Source organism: Apus apus, chromosome 3, assembly GCF_020740795.1.
Source record: "Apus apus isolate bApuApu2 chromosome 3, bApuApu2.pri.cur, whole genome shotgun sequence".
In the NCBI taxonomy this organism is placed as follows: domain Eukaryota; kingdom Metazoa; phylum Chordata; class Aves; order Apodiformes; family Apodidae; genus Apus; species Apus apus.
The window spans coordinates 106,522,876-106,545,140 of record NC_067284.1 but is presented as its reverse complement, the minus strand read 5'-3'; the positions used below and the strand labels follow the sequence as shown (position 1 = coordinate 106,545,140).

At 44.6% G+C, this 22,265-nt stretch overlaps 2 protein-coding genes and 1 long non-coding RNA gene across 9 annotated transcripts in view; 1 reads left to right on the top strand and 2 right to left on the bottom strand.

Moving 5' to 3' along the window:
* Positions 1–22,265, top strand: part of LOC127382597 (gallinacin-13-like) — a 592,294-nt gene that overhangs the window by 308,194 nt on the left and 261,835 nt on the right. The gene's annotated exons all lie outside the window — the stretch shown is intronic.
* LOC127382606 (uncharacterized) overlaps positions 1–22,265 on the bottom strand; it is a 156,291-nt gene that overhangs the window by 36,187 nt on the left and 97,839 nt on the right. The window lies entirely within an intron of this gene.
* The window catches only part of MTMR9 (myotubularin related protein 9), a 32,590-nt gene that overhangs the window by 798 nt on the left and 9,527 nt on the right, over positions 1–22,265 (bottom strand). Inside the window, exons 4-12 of one of the 6 annotated variants that reach the window (XR_007888994.1) lie at positions 18,999–19,172; positions 16,832–17,049; positions 15,471–15,632; positions 12,866–13,001; positions 11,795–12,021; positions 9,341–9,492; positions 8,547–8,644; positions 4,383–4,463; positions 631–745 (exon numbers count right to left, since the gene is read on the bottom strand). Coding sequence is in view for 3 of the 6 variants with exons in the window: in XM_051614384.1 (XP_051470344.1) it covers positions 4,371–4,463; positions 8,547–8,644; positions 9,341–9,492; positions 11,795–12,021; positions 12,866–13,001; positions 15,471–15,632; positions 16,832–17,049; positions 18,999–19,172 (1,260 nt within the window). In the remaining 3 variants the exon portion in view is untranslated. Of the gene's footprint in view, positions 1–630; positions 746–2,512; positions 4,464–4,919; positions 8,645–9,340; positions 9,493–11,794; positions 12,022–12,865; positions 13,002–15,470; positions 15,633–16,831; positions 17,050–18,998; positions 19,173–22,265 lie in introns of those variants that run through there. The other 5 variants (XR_007888995.1, XM_051614385.1, XR_007888996.1 and 2 more) reach the window with 5 other exon arrangements.

Genomic DNA, 22,265 nt, shown 5'->3' with positions numbered 1-22,265 from the left:
GTGGAGCTCATGTCTCCAGGAGAGCTCCTCCCTCTCCCCACTCTACACCACTGCCTTCTCCCCCACTTTTTCATGCAGCATCCAGTAGTGCTCCTCTTGTTGGAGGCCTTCTGCAACAGCCTCTCCCAGAGCCCCAGGCTAAGTCTCCCTCCCACCCCCTCCTACTCAGTGTTTTCATTATCTCAGCCCTGCTCCCCCTCTGCCCACTTGCTGGATTTACACAACTTTCCCAAAACTCATTGTGCTTAGATAGCTGAGTGAAAGCAGCTTTTCCTGGCCTTTCAGGATACTTGGAGATACAAGAGTTCTTGCTGTAGAGACATGCCATCCCTTTGGTTTGCTGCTCTGCACAGGACCATACTCTGTGGGCACCATTCTTTTATTTCTGTAGACCAGTTATTTTTAGTCCTGTTGACACTGAGCAGATGTGAAGTGCATGGCTTTCTGTAAAGTTAGCAGTGGGAAAGGGTCCAGGTACATGTATCCTCTCTCCTCTTTCAGCTCCACCTGGGCTTCACTACATGCTTGATAGCTGAGACCTGGATTAGTGTCTAGAGCTTTGATCAAAGCTCTGTTCCAAACAGCAAACACAAGGGGCACATGGGAACAGGGAATTTCACCTGGACTCACCTAGAAAGTGCACTTCTTTGGCCAAAAGTGTTGCAGATCAAATAAATCACTCAAGATGACACCAGCAATCTCTGACAGTGGCAGGAGCAGGACTTCATTCTTCCAAACCCCAGTCCTGAAAAAACAAAACTAATTAGAAAAACAGTCATCCTTCCAGTCTAGTTGAGGATCCAGCTGCACTGACAGCCTTAAGATGACAGCTCATTAATCCACATGGGTTTTCACCTTGCAAATCTTTGCTGTCACTTCATTATGAAAAGCATCATTGCAATGTTTAACACCACAGATGCTGACTCAGGCTGCAGGGCTTTATCCCTCTTGGCTGGGTTACTTTTCCTTTCCAGTTTTTCCAATCCAACATGCCACGTGGAATCCCAAACAGCAGGACCAGCACAAGCAAGGAGGAAAAAGAGTTGGAGGAGAACAGCAGCATTTTAATTCAGCATTCCCAAAGCCTCCCCTGTTGTGAAACTAGAGCCTTGCCAACTGCTGGCAGAGCAGCCAGGATGCTTTATGGATTTGATGCTGTGCAAATGTCCTATAAAGATCTATGGAAGAAAACTTCTTCCCATCGAGGCACAGCATTCCCTCCCCCCCATCCCCCTCCATATCTAGGGAACTGTAGAAACTAGAGTATCCTGTACTTACCCCACTGTAGTCCAAATTGCTGTTTTCTCCCTGAAACAACTAGTTCAATAAGAAAGAAAATCATCTTCACTCTGGCAGAAATGTCCTTGAGCCTCCAGGGAGAAGAAGTTGAGGTGAAGTGTAACTCTCAGTCTAGTGCACCCAGCACTGCACTTACTCAAAGCTGTTCCTACACCACATCTAACCCACTGGTTAACACAGGCTTCAGGACCCCATGACCATGAAGGATATGGCCATGGTAGCTTAGATGTTCCAACCACCACCAAAAAAGATGGCAGCTGGTGGGGTGAAGCACAGTACAGAAAAGGCAAGCAGTTCTCTGCTCCAAAACTGCCTCCCCCCCAACTCTCAAACACCCCCTACGCCTGCCAGAAAAATCTTTGACAAGTTTTTATTTTGGACAGGTTTTTATTTCAGACAAGTTTGTTGGTTTTTTTTCATACCCTTAAAAAAAATTACAAGCCAAAAGGAAATGGTTGAAACAGAAAATATCCTGTAGAAATGTTGTCCCCTTGCTGGGGCATCTCAACAATTTATTTCACATCGAAAGAGACACTAGGAGGCAAATTCCCTCCACCTCTTGTACTTTTGAGTTATCCACTTGCCAAAATGCTGACAACTTTTTTTCCTCCACACAACCATCACAGGCTACACCCTTCAACCCTGAGAACTACCCTGTGTGGTACCACTACCGGTAGGGATGTCCTGGCACAGCACAGTGCAAACCCTGGATCTGCAACTTTCCCTGGACACTTGATAATCTACCTCCTCACAGGAGGCACTTCTCCTCCCACACATAATTCCCTGTGTGAAGATTTACATCCTAGATATCCATGCCAAGCTCAACATATCAGAGTAATCCTGTGCATGTGAAGCACAGCCTGACAAAGCAGGTGCTAGAAACTTCTGGAGCTGAAGGTGGCTGGGGAGGTAGCCTCTGGCAAGCTCCAAGGACAGGAACTGTAATTATCCTGCCTTTTAAATCAGCATAAATGATCCAGTCCACTAGCTTTTGCTTTTACTTTGGCAAGTAATAACCTGAGTAGCTAAAAGCTGTTAAGAACTCAAAATTACAGTGTTGGGGTGCAACAATCAGTCCCTTGAACAAATGCACAATGTGCCCTGTATTCTTCAACCTACAGTTCAGAGGGAAGATTGTACAGCTCTGAATCACATGAATCCTCTCTAAACAGTAACAGTTCCAACCCAATTGTACAAGCTGCAACAAACACCCAGTGTCTTTAAGATTGATACAATGTGCATTTTACCACAGCAAGTAAAATACTCCATTTAATGGATATTTTGTTCTTATGGCATCCATCCCTCAGGTGCAGAGCTACAGCCCTCCCGTGCACTGTACAGCAACATTAAAACCTTCAGCATTTCTGGCAGAGCCCCTTACCTGCCCAGCCATGACCCAAGATGCTTAAGAGAGACTAAAATGTAAGCAGCAGTACAGAAAAGAAAGAGCTGGACTCATTTAGTGCAAACAAACACAGAGGCACCTTCTCCTTAAAGCAAACACTGAATTTATGCGACCAACCTGGTGAATTCCCATAGGAAGCAAACAGCAACATTGTGTCTTTTTTTCCGCCATTAACCCAAGCAAAAGTTTTGCTCACTTGAGTAGCAACCGAAAATTTTCCCAAATCCCCCATGTTTATGAGAAACAGGTTTTCTCCTCTTCCATGTAGCTATCAATACCTTAAGATACTGAGGGAGCAGATTTTGAGCTTGAAGAGTAAACCGTCCATTAGCGTGACATGCAGAATCAGATAAAGTGATCCAAAGCCACCAACAAGCTCTTGCAACAGAACATCAAAAGGATCATCATCTTCAGCTCTAAAAGACAAATGCCACAGGCTTGTCTTGACATTTTCACAGCAGGAGGAATTGTGAGCAACCCAGCACAGTCCAGCACCCTGAGTTACATTTCATGCACAATGGTAGTTTGTTTTCTTTCATTGCTGGAGGGGAAAACTGGCAGCATGGAAGAGAGTCCTACAATGACACTGAACAAAATCACTTGGGCTCCCAAAAAAGAAATGCCAGTGGCCTCAATCTGCTGAGTTTTAGCTTCCTCAGGATCTGTTGATGCCATGGCATGTACAAGATACTGGGGTGTGGATGTTGCACAGTCACCACCAGCCAGAGGAACCCAGTATTTAATGAGATGAGCTCATGGACATCCCATCCGCAGGGGTTAACTGGTTTCCCTGCAGGCTGCTGCTCCTCATGAAGCTTGCAGGAATGTAAAACCTTCCTATTCCCTCCCCTGCAAAGCCTCAAAACTGGGGAACAGGCTAGAAAGGGGCAAGATGGGACAGATCCCATGCCAGATGACTTCAGGGAGGCTTGGGAACAGAGGCTTGGGAAGCCACACCAGAGTCCAGGTGAGTCACAGACTGGGCACCAAGCAGAGTCTGCCTCTGTCTCTTCCACCCTCTCCCAATGGGTGTTTCTACACATTGAATCAAAACATTGTGTTTTACATGCAGATGATATGGGCTGAAGGAACCCACCATAGCTCCCCTGAACAGCCTGTTTGTACAGTACAAGCTCTTTAAAGGAACAATTTTATGAGTGGCATCTCAAATCTAGTTTGAATCCAGCACACTGCTTTATGCCCTTCTGAACACTCCAGAGCCTTTAAATGTTAAGTTTTAAACCACTGGACTAATGATGCCTTCTTACTATGTTCAAATACAAAACCTAAGAAAGAAATTTAAATAAAAAGAAATTTGAACACTTGATCAGATAGTTATTTTCTCCCCTCCAAAAAAACAAGTTCAAACCAAATCAGGCTGCCTGGTTTTTATAGCCAAAAATATTTTAAAATAGACCCGCTCTGTTTCAGCTGGGACTTGCTTGTATGTTTGGTGCAAACAGGGGCTGAATATCAATCTTTTAACATAAAATCTCCAAGACCCTTCACTGTGTTACCATACAGGACTGCACAAGCTGCAGGGCAGCACAGACACCCAGAATCTCCATCTGCTGAGATGCCAAAAGCCACACAAATTCTTCACCTTCCAGGGAGGTTGCAGAGACCACGAATAATGCAGTAGGAAAGCAGCCCAGAGGTTCACAGCCTACTGACCCACCTGCCAGGAGAGATCCAGGAGTTCCCATGGTTCACAGCCTCTGTTCCCCAAGAGCCGTCTGTCCTTTTTTAGCTCCTTCCCCTGACAAGTACATCGAAATACCCCACAACCCTTAAAAAACAATAGTTGACAGTGACCCCAGATCTACTGAAAGACTTCTTGCAAGGTTTCACTTCAGTCCAAACCACCCTCCCTTTGAAGACATCTGCCTGTGTTCCTTTAGAGTTCAATACAAGCATAACATCTCATCTAATTGAATTGTTTATCCATCATGTGCAGAGCTGCTGCCAAAGGACCAAAAACCACAGGAGCAGAGCTCTGCAAACCAGTCTCAACCTTCTACTTTCCGTGCAGCCCTGCAGCACAAACCCCTCCTCTACCACCACGGCTATAAAATTCAGCTGTAAAAGAAAATACACAATAGCTGAAAAGAACCAAAATTTTAGGCAAAAGCTTAGATCCAATCAGACACACATCCCCCCAGTGGAAAGCAAAAGCAATTCTAATAAAGAAGACTCAGCACTGTAATTAAAGAACTTTGTAGTCTTCAAGGTTTTAATTTGAACAGACATTTCTACTATGTTCTCAACATATCTACAGCGAAGTTTACAGCAACTTTGTATCTGTTTTTCTTCACTCAAACGGCCAAGCAATTCGAGCTATGATAGTTTTTCTCAGATTTGTTACCTTTTCATATTTTTTTTGCAATATATTCAACTCCACAGGGGCTGGGACTCTGTACACACAGAACATACAGCTAACAATAGCCCACAACTCCCAGCCCTATTACTTGTTTCATTGAAAATCCAAAATAATCAAGACTGATGCAGCACCCAAGTCCAGTTAGCAATTCCAGATGTTTGGACAGAAGTGCACTCATCACTTAAAGTTGTACTCATTAACAGATACATAGCACACATCACACAGTGCTATTCAATGTCACACAGTTACAAAAAAGAGTGCTAGTAGAGACTTTCTCCCCTCCTACAGGAACCTGTACATGGTAGCACTTCCCAAGGCTTTAGTAAAGCATAAATGAGACACCAATATGCTGTACAGTGCAATTTAATTTATATCATCTGCAACATGGACAATAGTGCACTTAAACCAGTTGCCACATTCAAGAGTTAGATCGATACAATCAAAATACTGAAGGTTCATATTCCCTTATGAGAACTGTGCACGTTACTTCCTTTTCCCTTTTTTTTTTTGGTAAATGGCAGAGTGTCCGCAGTGATTGACCCCAGGGTTTGAGGAAGGGGGCCCTCAGTGTCCAGCTTATTGCACAAAAAGCTATGTGCAAAAGAGCAGAAGCAGGGGGTCAGCTAGAGGGTAAGGCAGGGTCAGGCTGAAGAGCCAGAGCCAGGCACTGCCACAGCCCTTACAGCTCAGCAAGACAGAGGTAAGCTGCAAACAGGGTGTCAGCGACCCCACAGGGCAGAGTCTACCAGGTATCCCCCTCTACGAGGAAGCAAGCTGATCATCCGTGTTAAATATGGGAATAAATATGCAGATAAGCAAAGAACTGGAGTGCTCTGGTGTGTATCACCAGTACCCACCAGACTAGAACGTGGAAAGCACCGGCTATGAAAAGGTTAAAAGACAATGTGCAAGTAGCTTGGCACAAGAGGTCTGTGAACTGTCTTCTCCCAGGAGGACCTGCAAGCTTCCACACATCTTTTCGCAACTCCATCACATGCAATGCCTCACAGGACTGCTCCAGGTAACGTCTCATGAAGGTGATTATTTGCAGGCTACCTTAAGCCTCCAGCTCCTGCCTGCTGGCAGTGAGTACACTGTGATGCACGGCAGAGAAACTGGGGAAGAAACTGCTGTGGCTGCTCAGGACATTGGCAGACTGACATGAAGGCTGTCACCCACACCACCACGGCGACAAGGCAAGGACACAGAGCTTGGGTGTGGACTCAGTCCCAAAACACAAGCCAAGGATGGAATGCCAGCTCAGAGAGAATTTGCTGCCTTTTGTTAGCTGTCACAGCTGGTTACCCAATTTCCTCAGATGCCTGCAGTTTGCATGAGAGACTAAAGCAGCCAGGCAATTAGATTAAAAAAACAAAAACAATCCTCTTTGCTTCTCTATTATTTAGCTCAATATGCAATTACTATGTTAGGAAATTACATAACCTTTAAGTGTTTTATGTATAGTCTATTATGGGGAAAATAGTGCCTTCTGAATCCTTCCCATCTGTGATGATGTGTTTCAGATGCACAGGAACAGTAGAAATTCTGAACTGGACAAGGATACAACACCCAGGCAGGTGTAGAAGCCACAGATATTATTTTAAAGGGTAAGTAATAATCTTAAGGGCTCAAATTTGCAATTTACCCAGAAGGTAGCTCCAGAAGCCAGCACCTGGAGGTGGAAGGCACAGCCAACTTACTTCTGCCTCCCCTGCTACACAGAACAGATCAGCCACCCTGACCTCAGTGAACAAGATTGTCCCTCTCCAAATCCAAAAAGAAATTGGTTTTCTAAGTAGGGGGAATTATTCTTCTGCCTTAAATGAATAAAGGTTTAAAAGGGATCTTTTCAGTTTTTAAGCCAGATGACTTGAGGACTAAGTTTAGGTTACTCAACAAGAAAATAATCCTCCATTGTGACATCTATCTACCTATCTTTATGTGAATAAAGGCAACTTCATTCCAAACCAGCATATACTGTCACAGAAGCTCAACAGTTTCCAAAGAGATCAACCCTGACCTAACACAGCTCCATTCTTTTTAGTAGAAACAGGCTAACAGCAAGTGCCTTTTAAGATAATCCCAGCCACATGCACTGTCATTAATTTGTCTTCTCAGTCATGTGCAGCTGACAATGGAATTAAGCTGAACAAGTGTCTGGGTGAGTTAGTATTTCAGACCCACTTTTATCTGTCTTTTTAAAGGAGGAAAGAAAAGAACCTCTAGCAAAACCTCTGATTTCAAAAAAAAAAGAGCAGACAAAAGCTTATCCCTAAAGTCTTTAAGCAGTTTTTAGCAGCTACATATGAACAAAATTGTTAGCATTTTTGTAGTGTGACAGCCTCAATCTCCTACCTGACATGTGAGAACACCTTAACTCTCAACTTCTGCTACTGATGTTTCATAAAGCATGCAATAAGAGCATGGGAGGAAAAAGCACACCAGGTGGAGCAAAAGTGTTCAGCTGTGCTGTGGATTAAGTGCTGCTCTTACATCCTCACAATGCTGTGAACCTGTTCAGATGTACAAAACCAGCCAGAGCCATCCCAAGTTTTAAGAGGACAGCTTAGCTCTAGTTCAAAGGACAGATCCAAGCCGCTGTTTTGCAAGTGAACACCTCTGCCAACTACTTAACCTTTTTATTTTCCTGGTAGAATGAAAAAAAGTTTTATTCCTTAGGAGGTATTTTTGTCCATGAGGGACAATTCCACCTGAAGGCCACGGCTTAAACATTAGCAGCAGAATCCCTACTTCAGTTCTGTATTGCACTAAAATGTCTTGCTCTGGTTTGGTGTTCAACTTACTGCTGCCAAGGCAATGCTTAACAAAAAAAAGGGTTTGATGTGAAGGCTACTGACAGTAACATGTAGACTGGTAGAACCTGTAGTTAGAGTGTACCAGTTACTAGTTTTTCTAGGAAACTAAAGAACTAAGCTGCCTTACTTACTCTTGGAGAGAAAAGGTGCTTTCAGTCAAAATGCCTGTACCTATCTGTACATAGTTTGGTATTTTAATCCTGCTGAGTGTTCAGAGAGTTCAACAAAACCAGAAAAAGTCCAAAACAAATCTGAAACAACCTGTATCTTGGCCCATCCTGGTCATCCATGCAGTTGGGTGGAGGTAAGAGTTTCAGCTTCTGCTGACACTGTACACCATTTTGAGACAGAAAAGCTGCCAAGAGAAGACACTATGCCCAGTTGTTTGTGTCTTCTGTAAACAAAACAGAAATCCTCCCCAAAAAGCAGGGAGGTCAATAGTGTGAAGTGGAGTTTTCAGCAGCAGGAGGACTGAGGGTCAACTGTACCCAGAGGGCTCTGCAATCCATGCACTTCCCATGTTTGGTCTTTAACTTAAAGGGGACTGGAAAGGAACGACCTGAGGCAAAGCCCTGCCAGCTCACAGGCTCTCCTGCATTGTATCATCTGTTTCCATCTCTGCTAGCTGCCTCCTCAATGCATTAACCTTTGCCTGAAGTTCCTTGTTGTAATTTATAATGTTGATCATTTCTTCCTGGGCTTCACCTAGGAACTTGGAAGGCCTGTTCCACCGAAGAAAGACACCTGAAAGCCCAGAGACAGCACAAATCAGAAGGGTTTTTTGTTGCAAGGAGGAAATATTAATCCATATTACATTAATTCCCAAGTCATCTACAAACAGTTGATGCCTTTTTTCCTTCCTTCTCCCCTAAGTAGCCTTTAGAAATAACTGAACCTCCTGTCCAAGTTCTCAGTTCTATTAAACACCGATAATAAAGAAAATATGAAGGGTTTTAATTTCTTTTTAATGCTGATCAGACCAATCCATGTTCAGCCTGCATCCTGCTTGCTTCATTGTAAGTAATGCTTCAGCACACATAGGATAAAGTTTCTGCAGCAGGGAACCTACTGCACACAGATTATCCTGGCCAACACAGTTAGTAATGCAGAAAGGGAAGTCTTGGTTGATACTGAACAAAAGCCTTAGGCCTGCAGAACATCTATAGATTAGGCTGTATCACTGCAGAAATATTGCATTAGTAAGTTAAATGGTACAAGGAAGGCTCCCTGACAAAGACTAACATGTCACCAAACCTTGGAAGGAGAAAGCATTGTGCCTCTGGGGATGGTACATGCCAAAAATATTTTGGATCAGATTTCAAAAGGAGTGAGATTACCATCAGCTGAGACCAGAGACAAAAAGGAGTGAACACTTCAGAAGTTTTACAAGTTGCCACAAAATATATGTTGCCTGTAACAAAAAAATCAAGCCTGGCTTACCTTCCCAGAGCTGCAGGCTCTGTGGGGCAACGGAGGGCCAGATGACAAGGCTGTTGGCCTCAAAAAGAGGATTCTGGAATTTGCTCAGCTCTTCAGACCTGTTCACCCAGGACCACAGGGACATAGTCTTTTGTGGCAGCTTCAGTTTAGACCTAACAAAACCACAGGAACAAGTCAGCTTTCACTTTTACACTGTAAAGATTCATTTTGCTTTGTCAGAACCCTGCAGATTAGAATGCCACAAGCTTTCCCATGTGCTACTAGCTCAGACAATTCAGGGTAATCCCTTCTATACCTCTCACCAGCATAGCACAGAGTATAAACCTAAAGGAATTTACTCAACCTGGCTGATTACAATTAGTTTTGGAGAAAAGACAGGGAAATAACATTTGTAAGTTGGGTGGAAGCTAGCTGCCTTCTGTCCAGATGAAGAATTGGTCACTTTCCCAAAACTGTTCGACTGCCAGATTCCGAAAGGGACTGAACTCTGGTGTTAAGACAGAGATGGAGGAGCAGTCGATCTGCATCAAGGACGACAGTGCAGTTTTCACAGTACATCAAAGCAGTGTTAGAGCTGGAATTGTGCAACAGGCACATCCGATTAGGTCCCTCTGGTGGCAGGAAGCATCCTAACACAGACAGAAATCGGTGCTGCTTTCCTGGGTCAAACCCACCTCCGGGAGTTACACAGAGGTGTCTGCTCCTTAGGTTCCAGAACCTGTTTCTGCACGCACTAGCACATCAAACTGCCACCCAGGCTGACATATTCAGACGTGACAAGCAGGTGATTACATGTAACATTCAACGTTCTTTCAAATTTCATCTTACTGGTCTCAAGTCTAACTGGGTTTTGCAGACAACTGGTTCAGCAGCCCTTTGGAAAACAGAAGAGTTTCTTCTAAGCAAATATTACTTTAAGGACAGAGGTTTATACGAAGTTTCAATTGCTTTCCCAATCTGTAATATCAGCTCTGATTTTCCTTTCTACTCATTCCATAGTCTTCAGTTAAGTAGATGACCTTCAGACATGGTCTTGCTGGAGTCAAAAGTCCTAAGAACAGAACTGCCAAGATCAAAACAGGAATCCCAGCCTCTCTGGCATCTGCCACGGGAGGCTCCCATCTTCCTGGGTTCCACCCTGTTTACTGCTCCCAGCAGCCCTACTTAGGCCCCACTGGCCCAGCACAGCATCTAACCCAGGCTAGGATTCAGAAGCTGGATGTTGGTCTGCTCTAGTACCTTTACCACCACAAGCTTGTAAGCAAGCTCAGCACAAGCCTGTCATCCCAGACAAGCCCCCCAGGACAAGAGGAAATGGCCTCCAGTTGTGCCAATGGAGGTTTAGTCTAGATAATAGAGGAAACTTCTTCACTGACAGGGTAACTAAACACTGGCACAGGCTGCCCAGGGAGGTGGTTGAATCACCATCCCTGGAGGTGTTTAAAAGCTGTGTAGATGTGGTGCTGAGGGACATGGTTTAGCTCTAGACCTGGCAGAGTTAGGTTAATGGTTGGTACAGTTAGGTTACAGTTGGACTCAATGATCTGAAAGGTCTTTTCCAGCCAGAATGATTCTGTGATCACCTGACAAGGCTGACTCCAACAGGATGCAGTCCTGGCTGCTTCCTTTCAAAGTTGCATGAGCATCTGCCTGAAAGTTGATAGCATTTGCTAAGAACCTCAGCAGTACAGACTGCCAGTCACACTTCAGGTCACAGGTTATGGCTCGAGTGATTTTCTTGTCCTTCTATTGAAGTTGTACTACTGCATGGCCAAACAGACCTCAAACCTAATTGTGATGCTGAGAGCCAAACAACTAAAGCTTTTGCCATGGCATAACTGTGAGGCAGATCCTTCTGAAAGAACACCTTCCATGGTTTCCACTTTCAACAGTTGTTGGATGAAGGAAAAAGCAAAGCTTTCCCTTCCTGGGGGTGTCAAGACCACCAGGCTACAGAGTCATGTTCCTCCCCAAGAGTTAAGGTAAGAACCAGACTTTCCAGCTTTGGCCTCTGCCTGCCTTGACCTCCTCCAGACTTGCATGGACAAGCTTGCTTCCCACAGCTATGACTCACATCCTTGTTGAACTCCTGCTGTTTATTCTTTTATGGAACAAGTTTCTGCAGAAGAGACTATCTATATAGGTGATGGGTGGAGATTTTTCAAGGCCACACAGGGAAACAGCAAAGACAGGCTATGGTATTAGCTTGGACTTGGAGAAAACTAATTCAAGCTCCCTGACCAAGTCACTAATTGCTTTAATCACAATGTCCCACTTGTACATGTGACAGAAGAGCTCCCTAACATTGCAGAAGACAACATAACTGCAAAAAGATGCTCACCAGTGCGAGGGAGACCACACCAACACCCTCACACTTTCAAACCAAGCAACGACTTGCTTTTTGTCAGAGAGAAACCAATATTTAAAGGCTTCGAAGCAAAAATCCTCACCAACCTCTCATTCTCGTTGTTTCCCAGGAAAGTCCCAAACTGTGAAGCGTAAGCGTGTTCAAACAGCATGATGAGGAACTGCTCATTGAATTCAAAGGAGCAGGGGAACTGGCGAAGGATTTGCCACACGCAGTCCAAGAAGAGGAGGAACACTGGGGCCTCCCACTTCTGCTTGCTGTTGGAATAGGCCGACTGGGCACAGCGCTGCTGGAAAGGGTGACCAGCCTGTAGGTAAGGATCAGAGAACACCATACACAAAGCAATGGGATGGGAGTACAGGCAGCAAAAAAGACTCCAGAGCTCGTTCTGTCCATGCAACTGTGCTATTGCTACTCTTTTCTACAACAGTAAATTCATCATGTGCCCACTAACAAACTGCTAGCAGCCACAGCCAACTTTGCTGCCTTTTTCAGGCTATGGCAACTGCCCTGTACTTGATCAGAGAATTTTACCATGAACAAGGGCATGTAGCCAGAGGAAAAAGGGTAATGGCTTCTAACTGGAAGAGGGGAGATTTAGATTAGACAATAGGAGGAAATTCTTCTCGATGAGAGTGGAGAGACACTGGAACAGGTTGCCCCGTGCCTGAAAGTGTTCAGGGCCAGGCTGGATGGGGCTTGGAGCAACCTAGTCTAGTGGGAGGTGTCCCTGCCCATGGCAGGGGGGTTGGAACTAGATGATCTCCAACGTTCCTTCCAACCCAAACCATTCTGTGATTCTATGAACAAACTGGTGTAGGTACACCAGAAGACCAGGCTGAGGGTATTAGCTGCAGGAGTACAACAGGTAGAACTAAGATTTTAGTCTGAACAGTGTTCTCTCAAGATTTTCACACTGTACCCACAAGACAGGCAGTTCCCCCAAACCAAAAAACTACCATGAGAGGCAGAGGCCCTGTGGGGTGTCAGAGGTACAAATGACTCAGTTAATGAAGTTGCTTTTAGGACAGAAGCCATTCACACTATGCAGGGCTGCAACCGAGGCCCAACCTGTCTGCTGCCTCTCAAGCTATTTCTGAACACAATTGTCACTGGAACAGATCACTGTTCTGTCCATAGGCATTTCTTACCTGTAGCCACTCCCTCACAACAAGAGATTCAAAGCCACGTATGGTCCTGCACCTTGGATCCAAGATAATCTGTGCCAGGGAAGTTACCTGGAGTGTTGAATCGGTTCCTTCAGTCCCATGAACTAACACTGAAGCACCTTCCCTGAGAAAGAAAAAAAGTGAAAAGGAAAAGAATGTGAAGGAGCAAAACACATCCCAAAGATGCATACATCCCAGTGGATGCCAGCACATTCCACAGACACCAGTGCTGCTGACAGTGCTGAGGTTTTGCTGGCTCTTTACTCCTTTCATCCCATAAAGCTTACTCCACACCCCATAGGGAAGTGTAACACCTTAGTTTCTTGCTAAGCATTCTGGAAATCCAGAACCTTGGCCATACTGACCAAAGATGTGCAGCAAAATCTCTTCTGTGGTGCTGACTACTTTCAATTGGTACCCCTTTGTTTTACAGCATGGAGAAGCATCTTAAAATTTGCTTGTGGTTTATTGCCTTCCTAAGTACTCTGAGATTTTTCCATACACACTGCAATGAAGACATACCATCCCCACCAGATGCTCTGCAGAACAGTACTATGAGGTTCTTGCTCAAACCTGGGCTTAATTGCATTTGGGCCTCAAGTGGCATTTACTGCAAGCAAAATAAGCCAGTTCAGGAGAAAGAACAAAAGAATAGGCAGAGCTTGGCCTCCAGAAAGGCAGCAGAGTTACTGTGCTGAGCAAGGAAGCTTGTCAGAGAGCCAAGCACAAAGGCTTCTCACTCACCAGCCAGCTCAAGTGAATCAGCAGAACAATGTGAGGAGCAGAGGGAGCCCAGAGTTTGGGGCAGGAGGGTTTTGCACAGTGGTGGGGGCCCATCTGCTGTCACTCCCCACACTCCAGTGGGGACTGTCCAGGACAACTGATTCCCTTCCCTCTTCCTCCATCCTAGGCTGTGTTTGGATACAATACCAAGATATCATCCACAGGCTCCTGAAGGAAGGACTGAATGGCATTAAATGATATTTATTCCCCTTAATCTTCCCAAATCTTGACCCAATGCTTTACTTCTGCCAGCATCCTTACACCCAGAAAGGAAATGAACTGCAGGCTGAATTTGTTTCTGTGCAAAGATCCAAGGCAAGCAGCAAAGTGCGGTAAAAAACATGTATCTACAAAACAGGAAACCCTGTAGATATTGCTTGCTTTCTGAAGCAAAAAGCATAAAAATCTATTCCTTAAACATTGCAACTTCTTTGTCTATAGTCCTAGGTCTAAAATAAACCCAGTGCTTCTACAATACAGATAATCTTCAGACACTTTCTCTGCTCCTCCCCCAGGCAGTGGCTGATAAAGAGGCTGCTTAACAGCCAAGCACAATGGCAAAGGCTGACTGCAAGCCTATGCACTTCCCAAAGTGGGGCACACCAGGATAATGCCACTTTCACCTTTCTGGCCCTAGACCTTTAAGAAGCTGCAAGAGCCATCCCAACCATTCCCTCCCTGCAGCCAATATAACTGAACCACCCTTGACAGCTCAGCTATGACCTCCAGGCTCTGAATGAGGTGGGCCACCAATGCTGAGCTGGCCTCCCATAGCTTCAGGTAAACACAAAAAGCAAAGCTGAGGTTAAAAAATGATGAAATTGTCCACTGTCCCAACAAGGCACAAGGGTTTCATCACTGATCATTCCCATTATATACACACAGGAAAGAATTACAGATAAAAGTATTGATCAAGAGCAATCCTTTTCTGGCAATAATGAAACAGGCACTGTTAGTGCTTTTAAAAAGCACAGCAGCTCATCTTTTAATGCAGTAATGCTGTTTTATGAGACTGCATTTCAGCCTCTTTGTGTATCTCTATAACATTCCCCAGCTGGTACGAAAAGCTACTTTGCTCCTGAGCTTTGAGAAGGGCTTTCACCTCTCATAGCCACAAAGAAATCACATTTAGACTCCTGCATTTGCTCCTACAAACCCAGGCACCTGACATCTAGCTTTTTCTCTCCAGCCTGCAGTCTAAAGACAAGGCAGCCAGGTCAGCAGTATCTATTAAATCAACCTCAGGTTAAAAGAGGTCACAAGCACTTATAAGGGATGAATAGGATTGCTTAGATAGGACTATGAGGATAAAAATATAAAGAGGAAAAAGCACGGGACTAATTATTGGGGAAAAGGAGGAAACTGGATTGTTTTAAACTCTAGAAGTGAGGTGGGGTAGTGGAAACTCTCAGCTAAAAAAAAAAAAAAAGGACTTTAAATAAAACCTCAACAACCTGTTTTTGCATTTCAATAGGCTCCCAACCAGGATTTCAGGTGGGTGCCTTGTAACCTAAACCTTCAATAAAACTAAATCAGATTGGTTGTATGAGACATAGGAATATACCTTCACCAGATGATCTAATGCCTATTCTTAGCCAAGTCTCCCTCCCTCAAGCTTGTACTTCTAAGAATGTAAGCATGATTTACTGGAGTAACATTCCTTAAACACGATGAAACAGTGTCTTGCATGGGTACAAGCAAGCCAGTTGACAGTGATTAGTTACTAATACTTGGAGTGGAAATACAAACATTTAACAAGCCACCTGTAACCAGTGAATGAGAAACACAAGGCTTTCTGGAAAAGATTTACCTATCAATACACTGAGCAGCCAGACAAGCTGCAGTTAGTATCTCCTTGATGTGTGTCAGCCAGTTGGAAGCTTCCAGTTTACTGAGCCAGCGATCCATATTGTGTGACTGGTCATTACAAGCTTCCACAAGTTTGATGAGGCTTTCCTGCAGAATGTTAAACCTTTGGGAAAAGCAATATATTATTGAAAACATTAGCAGTAACATAACCAGGACAATATGTTTACAGAAATACACTAAATTAAAAATAAAGCATTGTGATTTATATGAAGTTATAGGAAAGAGTATGAGCCTACAGAAGTCATGTCTTCTCATTCAGCAAACCTGCTTTCACTGGTTAATGCCAAACCCACACCTAATGGCCAGCAGATACCACTCTTGGGCATAAACAATCTCCTGCCTTTACACACCAGAGAGATGGGATGTTATCCAGAGGAACCTGGACAAGCTAGAGAAGTGGGCTTGTGTGAACCTCATGAGGTTCGACGAGGCCAAGTGCAAGGTCCTGCACCTGGGTAGGAACAATCCTCACTATCAATACAGGCTGGGGATAATGTGACAGAGAGCAGCCCTGCAAGAAGGGACTTGGGTACTGGTGGAAAACTGTTGGACATGAGCCAACAATCTGCACTCACAGCCCAGAGGGCTAATTGTATCCTGGGCTGCATCAAAAGAAATGGGACCAGCAGGTCAAGGGGGGTAATACTGCCCTTTTACTCTACTCTTGTAAGACCCTACCTGGAGTAATGTGTTCAGCTGTGGAGTCCTCAACACAAGAGGTGACCAGGGGAGTGACTGCTTTCCAATAGCTCCAGTAACATTACTGCATGCCTGTGTAGAGGGATTCCCCAGAATTAAGGCTTAAGAGCAGTTGAAAAGGATGAGACAAAGTCTCTCATCTCTTAGTAACTTGTCTCCAAATGACCAAACAGTATTAGATGTCCAGAAAAAAAGTACTGGATAAGAGGAGTGTGACTGCCTCAGAACAAAGCTTCACCTACAGACATTTTCTGGCAAGGAACTTGTTCATTCCTGTGCCCTACTGCAAAGGGGAACCCAGGAAGGCTGGCGAACACCTATACATGGTCAGAGAAAGAGGTGACACCAGGAGACTGTCTGATGTCTGAAACCTGCAGCAGGTTGTTCAGAACAAGGAACTAAACACAGATTTCCAAAGCCAAATACCAAAATTATCATCCAACGTTCCCTTTTTTTGCAAAAAAAGGAATGTGGCCACATTGACAGGAACCAGGACACATGGCCACTTCTTACAGAGGCAAACACTTTATGGAGCTAGCATGGCTTTGCCAAAGCAACCCTACAGAGCCAAGCCCAGAGGAGAGCCTGTGTGATGTCACCCACCTCTCAATACATTTGTGAATCCTCCTCCACTGGGGATAGTGTGCTTCTTGTTCAAAGCCCCCACCCTTGGCCCTGGCCTGCTGGGCAACATTCAGGGACCTGGTATCAATGATGTAGCCACGCTTGCCAGGCCTCAGCGTGGCATTAATGAGCTTCTCATCTTCTTTACACCGTCTCCCATTGGTACCTGTAAGAGGCTGGCTACTTCTCATCATGACCTGCGGAGACAATTAACCATCAATTATGCACTGGAAGTAGAGAGAGTCAAGCTTGAAAGCCACCGGTCACTTGAGCTCCAAGCCAAGACCGGAGATTTAAACTCACGACGCAAAGGACACCCCTTCACTAGAGGGTTTCTTAGGGGTCTGTAAACACAGACTGCAAATGGATGCTGGGTTTGAACGCCAGGCATGGAGACCAGCACTGCTCAAAGTCTCACAGGATACTCCTGCTTTCCTCTACAACTCAGGTCATCATGACAGTGCCTATGGGAGTGAGACTGCTCAACCTTAAAAAAGCTTCCTCTACCAGTTCAGTGGTAAAATGCAAGTGGGGCTCTTCTCTGTGAATCAGCAAGTACAGCTCTCACTCCACCACACTTCCTAATCCCATCTGCTTCAAGCTCAATCAGCAATGTCTGCACACAGCCCAAGTCCCTGATCTGCACTGCCTGATACACAGAAACATTTCTCTAGCTCTTCCCACACCTGCTCCTCCTCTTTGCCCTGAATCCTTCAGTTCTTTTAAGTGCAATCCCTTGCAGGGACTGAACCTATTGAAAAAACAAACTAGATATCCTTGAATTGAACAATCCTTTGGCAGGCCACTTTCTAAATCACAGGTGGTCTTAGCTTTATCCCTTTAACTATGCCTCAAGTACCACTTTTGTGAGCCACTAAACTGGCTTCCTGCTGATGGCTCCTTTATAAACCCACATTTTGAGGATTGTCATCTTTAAGGTCTCTTCCCAACTGTGTTTTTAAAACACTGGAGTGATTCATGTGCTAAAGATGCCTCCTGGGTACAGTTTTACCCAGTGGCTAGACTAATAAATATTAGGTCCACAGATTTATGAGCTGAATTTCTTTTTAGTAAATGCCTTTCCATTCAGAAAGCATTCCTGCAGCCCAAATTATCACTAAAATGCAAGGGCAGCCAGTCAGCAACCCCAGCTATGCTTGAGAACTTAAGAGTCAGAAAAGCAACATGACAGACAGTCTTACTGTCACAAGTTCAAGCACTCGGTGCCAAATGCTATTATGTTCCACCGGCTTGAAACATGCACAATTCAGAGAGATAATTGAAATAATCTTCCTTCAGTAGCTTTCAGTCAAGGTGAGAAAAAGCAGAAAGCACAACTGTGGTGAAGCTGGTGGATAGCTGATTTCAAAGCAAAGAAGAAAGGGCCCCAAGGTGCTACTAAATCAGACTAGATGTCCTCTAATTGACAGCTTACAAATCTTGGCAACACGAGGTGAGAACACACTAGAGCATTTGACTCAGAAGCCTGGATCAAGTTTACAAGCTGCAGGTTGGACATCCCAGCTTCCTCAGAACTGTTTACATCAACAAGAGATACAGAGAATTACTCAACAATTTCATAAATTGCATTTCTTAATTATAGAGTATCAGTCATTCACTTAGATTTCAGCATGTTGGTAAAGTCTGTGCAACAGGAAGAATTTGCTACTCCTGAAATACGTGACACTGAAAGGCTCAGAGAACAGATTGTTCTGATCACTCCTTCAGCAGCAACACAGAAGCGTTGCTGGCTCTGGGCACACGTGCTCTCATCATGACTCTATTAGGAAGGAGGCAGCCCACTTTCTGCCATCCTTTCAGCATGAAGTCTCTTGACAGACGAAGCACATAAGGGTGCCAGTGGTGGCTTTACAAGCCTCATCCTCCTTTTACTGCTGTGAACAAGCTCCTGCCACACAGGCTCCCAAACAAGCAGATTGACAGCTATTTCTAGGATGGGGGTTACCCATTCCATCACCCACAACCATTCCATCACCACAAGCATTGCACACGCTTAGTAAGTTGGAATAAACAATGAGAAAAGATCTCATGAACTGTATTAAGTCTAGAGCACAAGTGGTTTTGCCACTAAATGAACAAATTCACACCGTTCCTTCAGGTACAACCATTACTGAAATGCAGTTACCATCCCATTCTTCTTATGGTAATAGCTGAGGACTGGGAAGCGACTGCCATGGCGAAATGTGGCAACTTTCCGAAGGGCTTCATCATCGATGGATTTGGGGACAACAACAACTGGAGGGTAGGAGGGACAGACAGAGAATTCCTTATTGATGCAGCTTAGACGCCATTCATCCGTCTGAAAAAGATCAGAAGATACCAGCTTTGGGTGAGAAAACAGATGACTACTGCTTCAGCATAACATACTAGGGAAAAGGAACTCCCATACTGAGGATAAAGCATCCTGTAATAGCATAACTACACTAATTGGTCAGATGAAACCCAGCATCACATCTTGTCTCCAACAGAAACATGCTGAAAGAGATGCTATTCAAGAACAAACCAGCCTCTGCACTGCACTCCTCATCCTCTACCTCTCAGATATTGTATTACAGATATTAGAAAGAATATCCCTGCCTGGTTCTTTGTAGTATCCTTTTATATGTCTGTTGACTCATTATTTTTCCCCCACGCCCCTTAATTCTGCCTGCAATCATAATCTCTTGTTGCACCAGCTTGCAGAAGCTCATTACCCAGCATGCAGGTAAAGCTCATAAGCAATGGAAGTCAGAAATGGGTGATTGTGGCTTTTAATTATTCCACAGACACAGGCAGACAACACGTTTGCAGCACATGCTACAGCTCAACTTACTGCATTCACAGGTAGCTTCAACCTCATAGGAAGTAAGAGTGTGGTACGTCTGTCTCTCAGGGAGACCCCAGAATAAAAATGTATTCAACAGATTTAGAGGAAAAAAGGTTGATTTAGATGCAGGTAACATGGGCTCAAACTTCTGTCTGTGCTGAGAGCAGAATTAGTAACACTGTCCACGAGACAAAGGTGCCCAGTAAAAAAGGCAAGAATGTCCAATAACTCCAGACAATGCTCCGAGGTTAAAATTGCAATTTAACATTTCTAGCTTGGTTCTGGTCTACGGGCTGTGCTTTACATAAGGCACTACAGCTCTTCCTGCAAAAGCACCTCCTGGAACCAGCACAGCATCTACGCACAAAGGTCTCGTAATGAACTCCTGTTACATAATTGTCAGCTTCCAACAGCCAAACACTTGTGAAAGAAGCACTGAAAACTGGCACCCCGTGCCCTCACAGGCACTTGGCATCTGAACTCAGGCTACCTGATACCCAGGGTCAGACACAGGACCTGTCTCCACCTCAGAGAAAACCAAAGGTCAACAAGTTGCCCCTGTGACAAGAAATCTTTACTTAAAAGTCCAGTCTGGAACAGCTGCCACTGCTCTAACTGCAGCCTTGGACAAGCTCAGCTTTCATGGAGGGCTTGCTGCTCCTGGGCTGGTACCACACCATGGCCTGCTGAGGTAAAGACACTATCCAGGTGCATCAAATGGCCATGGGGCATGATTTCCCCAGGGGCTCAGATCACACAGCAGTATCTTGCCTAAAGTTTGGCAGGAATTAAGCTTGTGGTCTTCCATAGCAGGCCATGGGTTTGGCTGGGCTGCATTTTTACTGAGTGGATCCTGAAACTGTATTCCTTATGGCAAACAAAACCTGCAGCCAGAAGCCTTAGTGAGGAAAATGACCCAAGAGCCTTTACAGCACATTTGATTTTAAGAGCAGCATTAAATTCTTAAATGTAGCAGGACAATTACCCTCAGAGGGATGGCACATTTCTGCATGAGGAAAGGTTGAGTGTTGGAGTTGTGCAGCCTGGAGAAGAGAAAGCTCCAGGGAGACCTTATTGTGGCCTTTCAATACTTGAGGGGGACCTATAAAAGAGATGGGGGTAAACTTTTTAGCATGGCATCACAGAATGGTTAAGGTTGAAAGGGACCTTAAAGATCATCAAGTTCCAACCTCCTTGCTATGAGCAGGGACACCTCCCACTAGACCAAGTTGCACAAAGCCTCATCCAGCCTGGCCTTGAACACCTCCAGGGAGGGGGCATCAACAACCTGCCTAGGCAACCTATTCCAGAACCTTAATAGCCTCATGGTGAAGAATTTCTTCCTGATGTCTAAGCATGGTTTGTAGTTATAGGACAAAGGATGATGGCTTTAAACTAAAAGGGGGCAGATTCAGATATTAGGAAGAAATCTTTTAGAATGGGGGTGGTGAATCATTGACCCAGCTTGCCCAAAGAGGTGGTAGATGCCCCCATCCCTGGAACCAACCATTCAATGTCAGGCTGGGCAGGGCTCTGAGCAATCTGATCTAGCTGAAGATGGCCCTGCTGACTGCAGGGGGGTTGGACTAGATGACCTTGAAAGGTCCCTTCCAACCCAAACCATTCCATGATTGTATTCTATAATACCAGTCAAATTTACCTGCAAAAGCTCCAAAGTTAAAATGAAACAGAAAATGCTTTTGAAGAGGAACAGGGAGCTGCTTTCAAGGTGGAACTTTTTCATTTATTTATTTTTTAGTTCATGTGCATTGACATGACACAGGTGTCAGAAAGCAAACAAGACCTTAAGTAACTCCTCAGCTGAGAGGTCTTCAGTACAGACTGGGAAGCATTTGTGTGCCACTGCAGCAGGCAGACACCTCATACAGATGCCATTAAAAACTCTGCTCATTTGTGTTCAAAAAAAATTTCAGCTAGACAAAAAGGTAAGGGGACAAAGCAGGTATCAGAGAAAACAAGAGCATGACAGTTAAATTATGTGGTAACAGAATACACAAAAATCCAAACCAATTCAGGAAGGTTAGTTTAGCCTGCATTAATTACACAGCTCTGATCAGAAGTAGGTATCTTCCTCTTTCTTTTCCTCCAGAGGCTTAATATCTCTTGCCTTTGACCCTTCTGACTGGTACCTAGTTGTATAAATCATTGACTCCCTGGTCCAGCAGAAAACTAGGATTGATTCAGAAGGGTTTTCTGGCAATTAAGTCCTTCCCTTAGATGGACAAGCTGCTCACTATTTCATCATCAGTAGATCCAAGGTATGGGATGTGTGGCTTAGGAAACAGGAGAATTGTTCCTTTTGGTGGCAGCCTAGGAAAAAGATACTGGGAGAGGTACACGTGTGCATTATCATCAGCAAGAACAGCAATTGCTCCCTGGACAGTTCTGCACCATCCGTGCTGTAAGCTTATTTCATTATTCATTAGCCTCAAAACAGCTTCTCTGAATATCTATGTTTCATAAAAAGCAGAGGTTCTCCCACATGCAAAGTTAAACTGCCTCCAGCAATCATGTCATATTTGGAGATGGAAAGTTCTAGATCACATAAGGGAGGCCAGCTGGTCA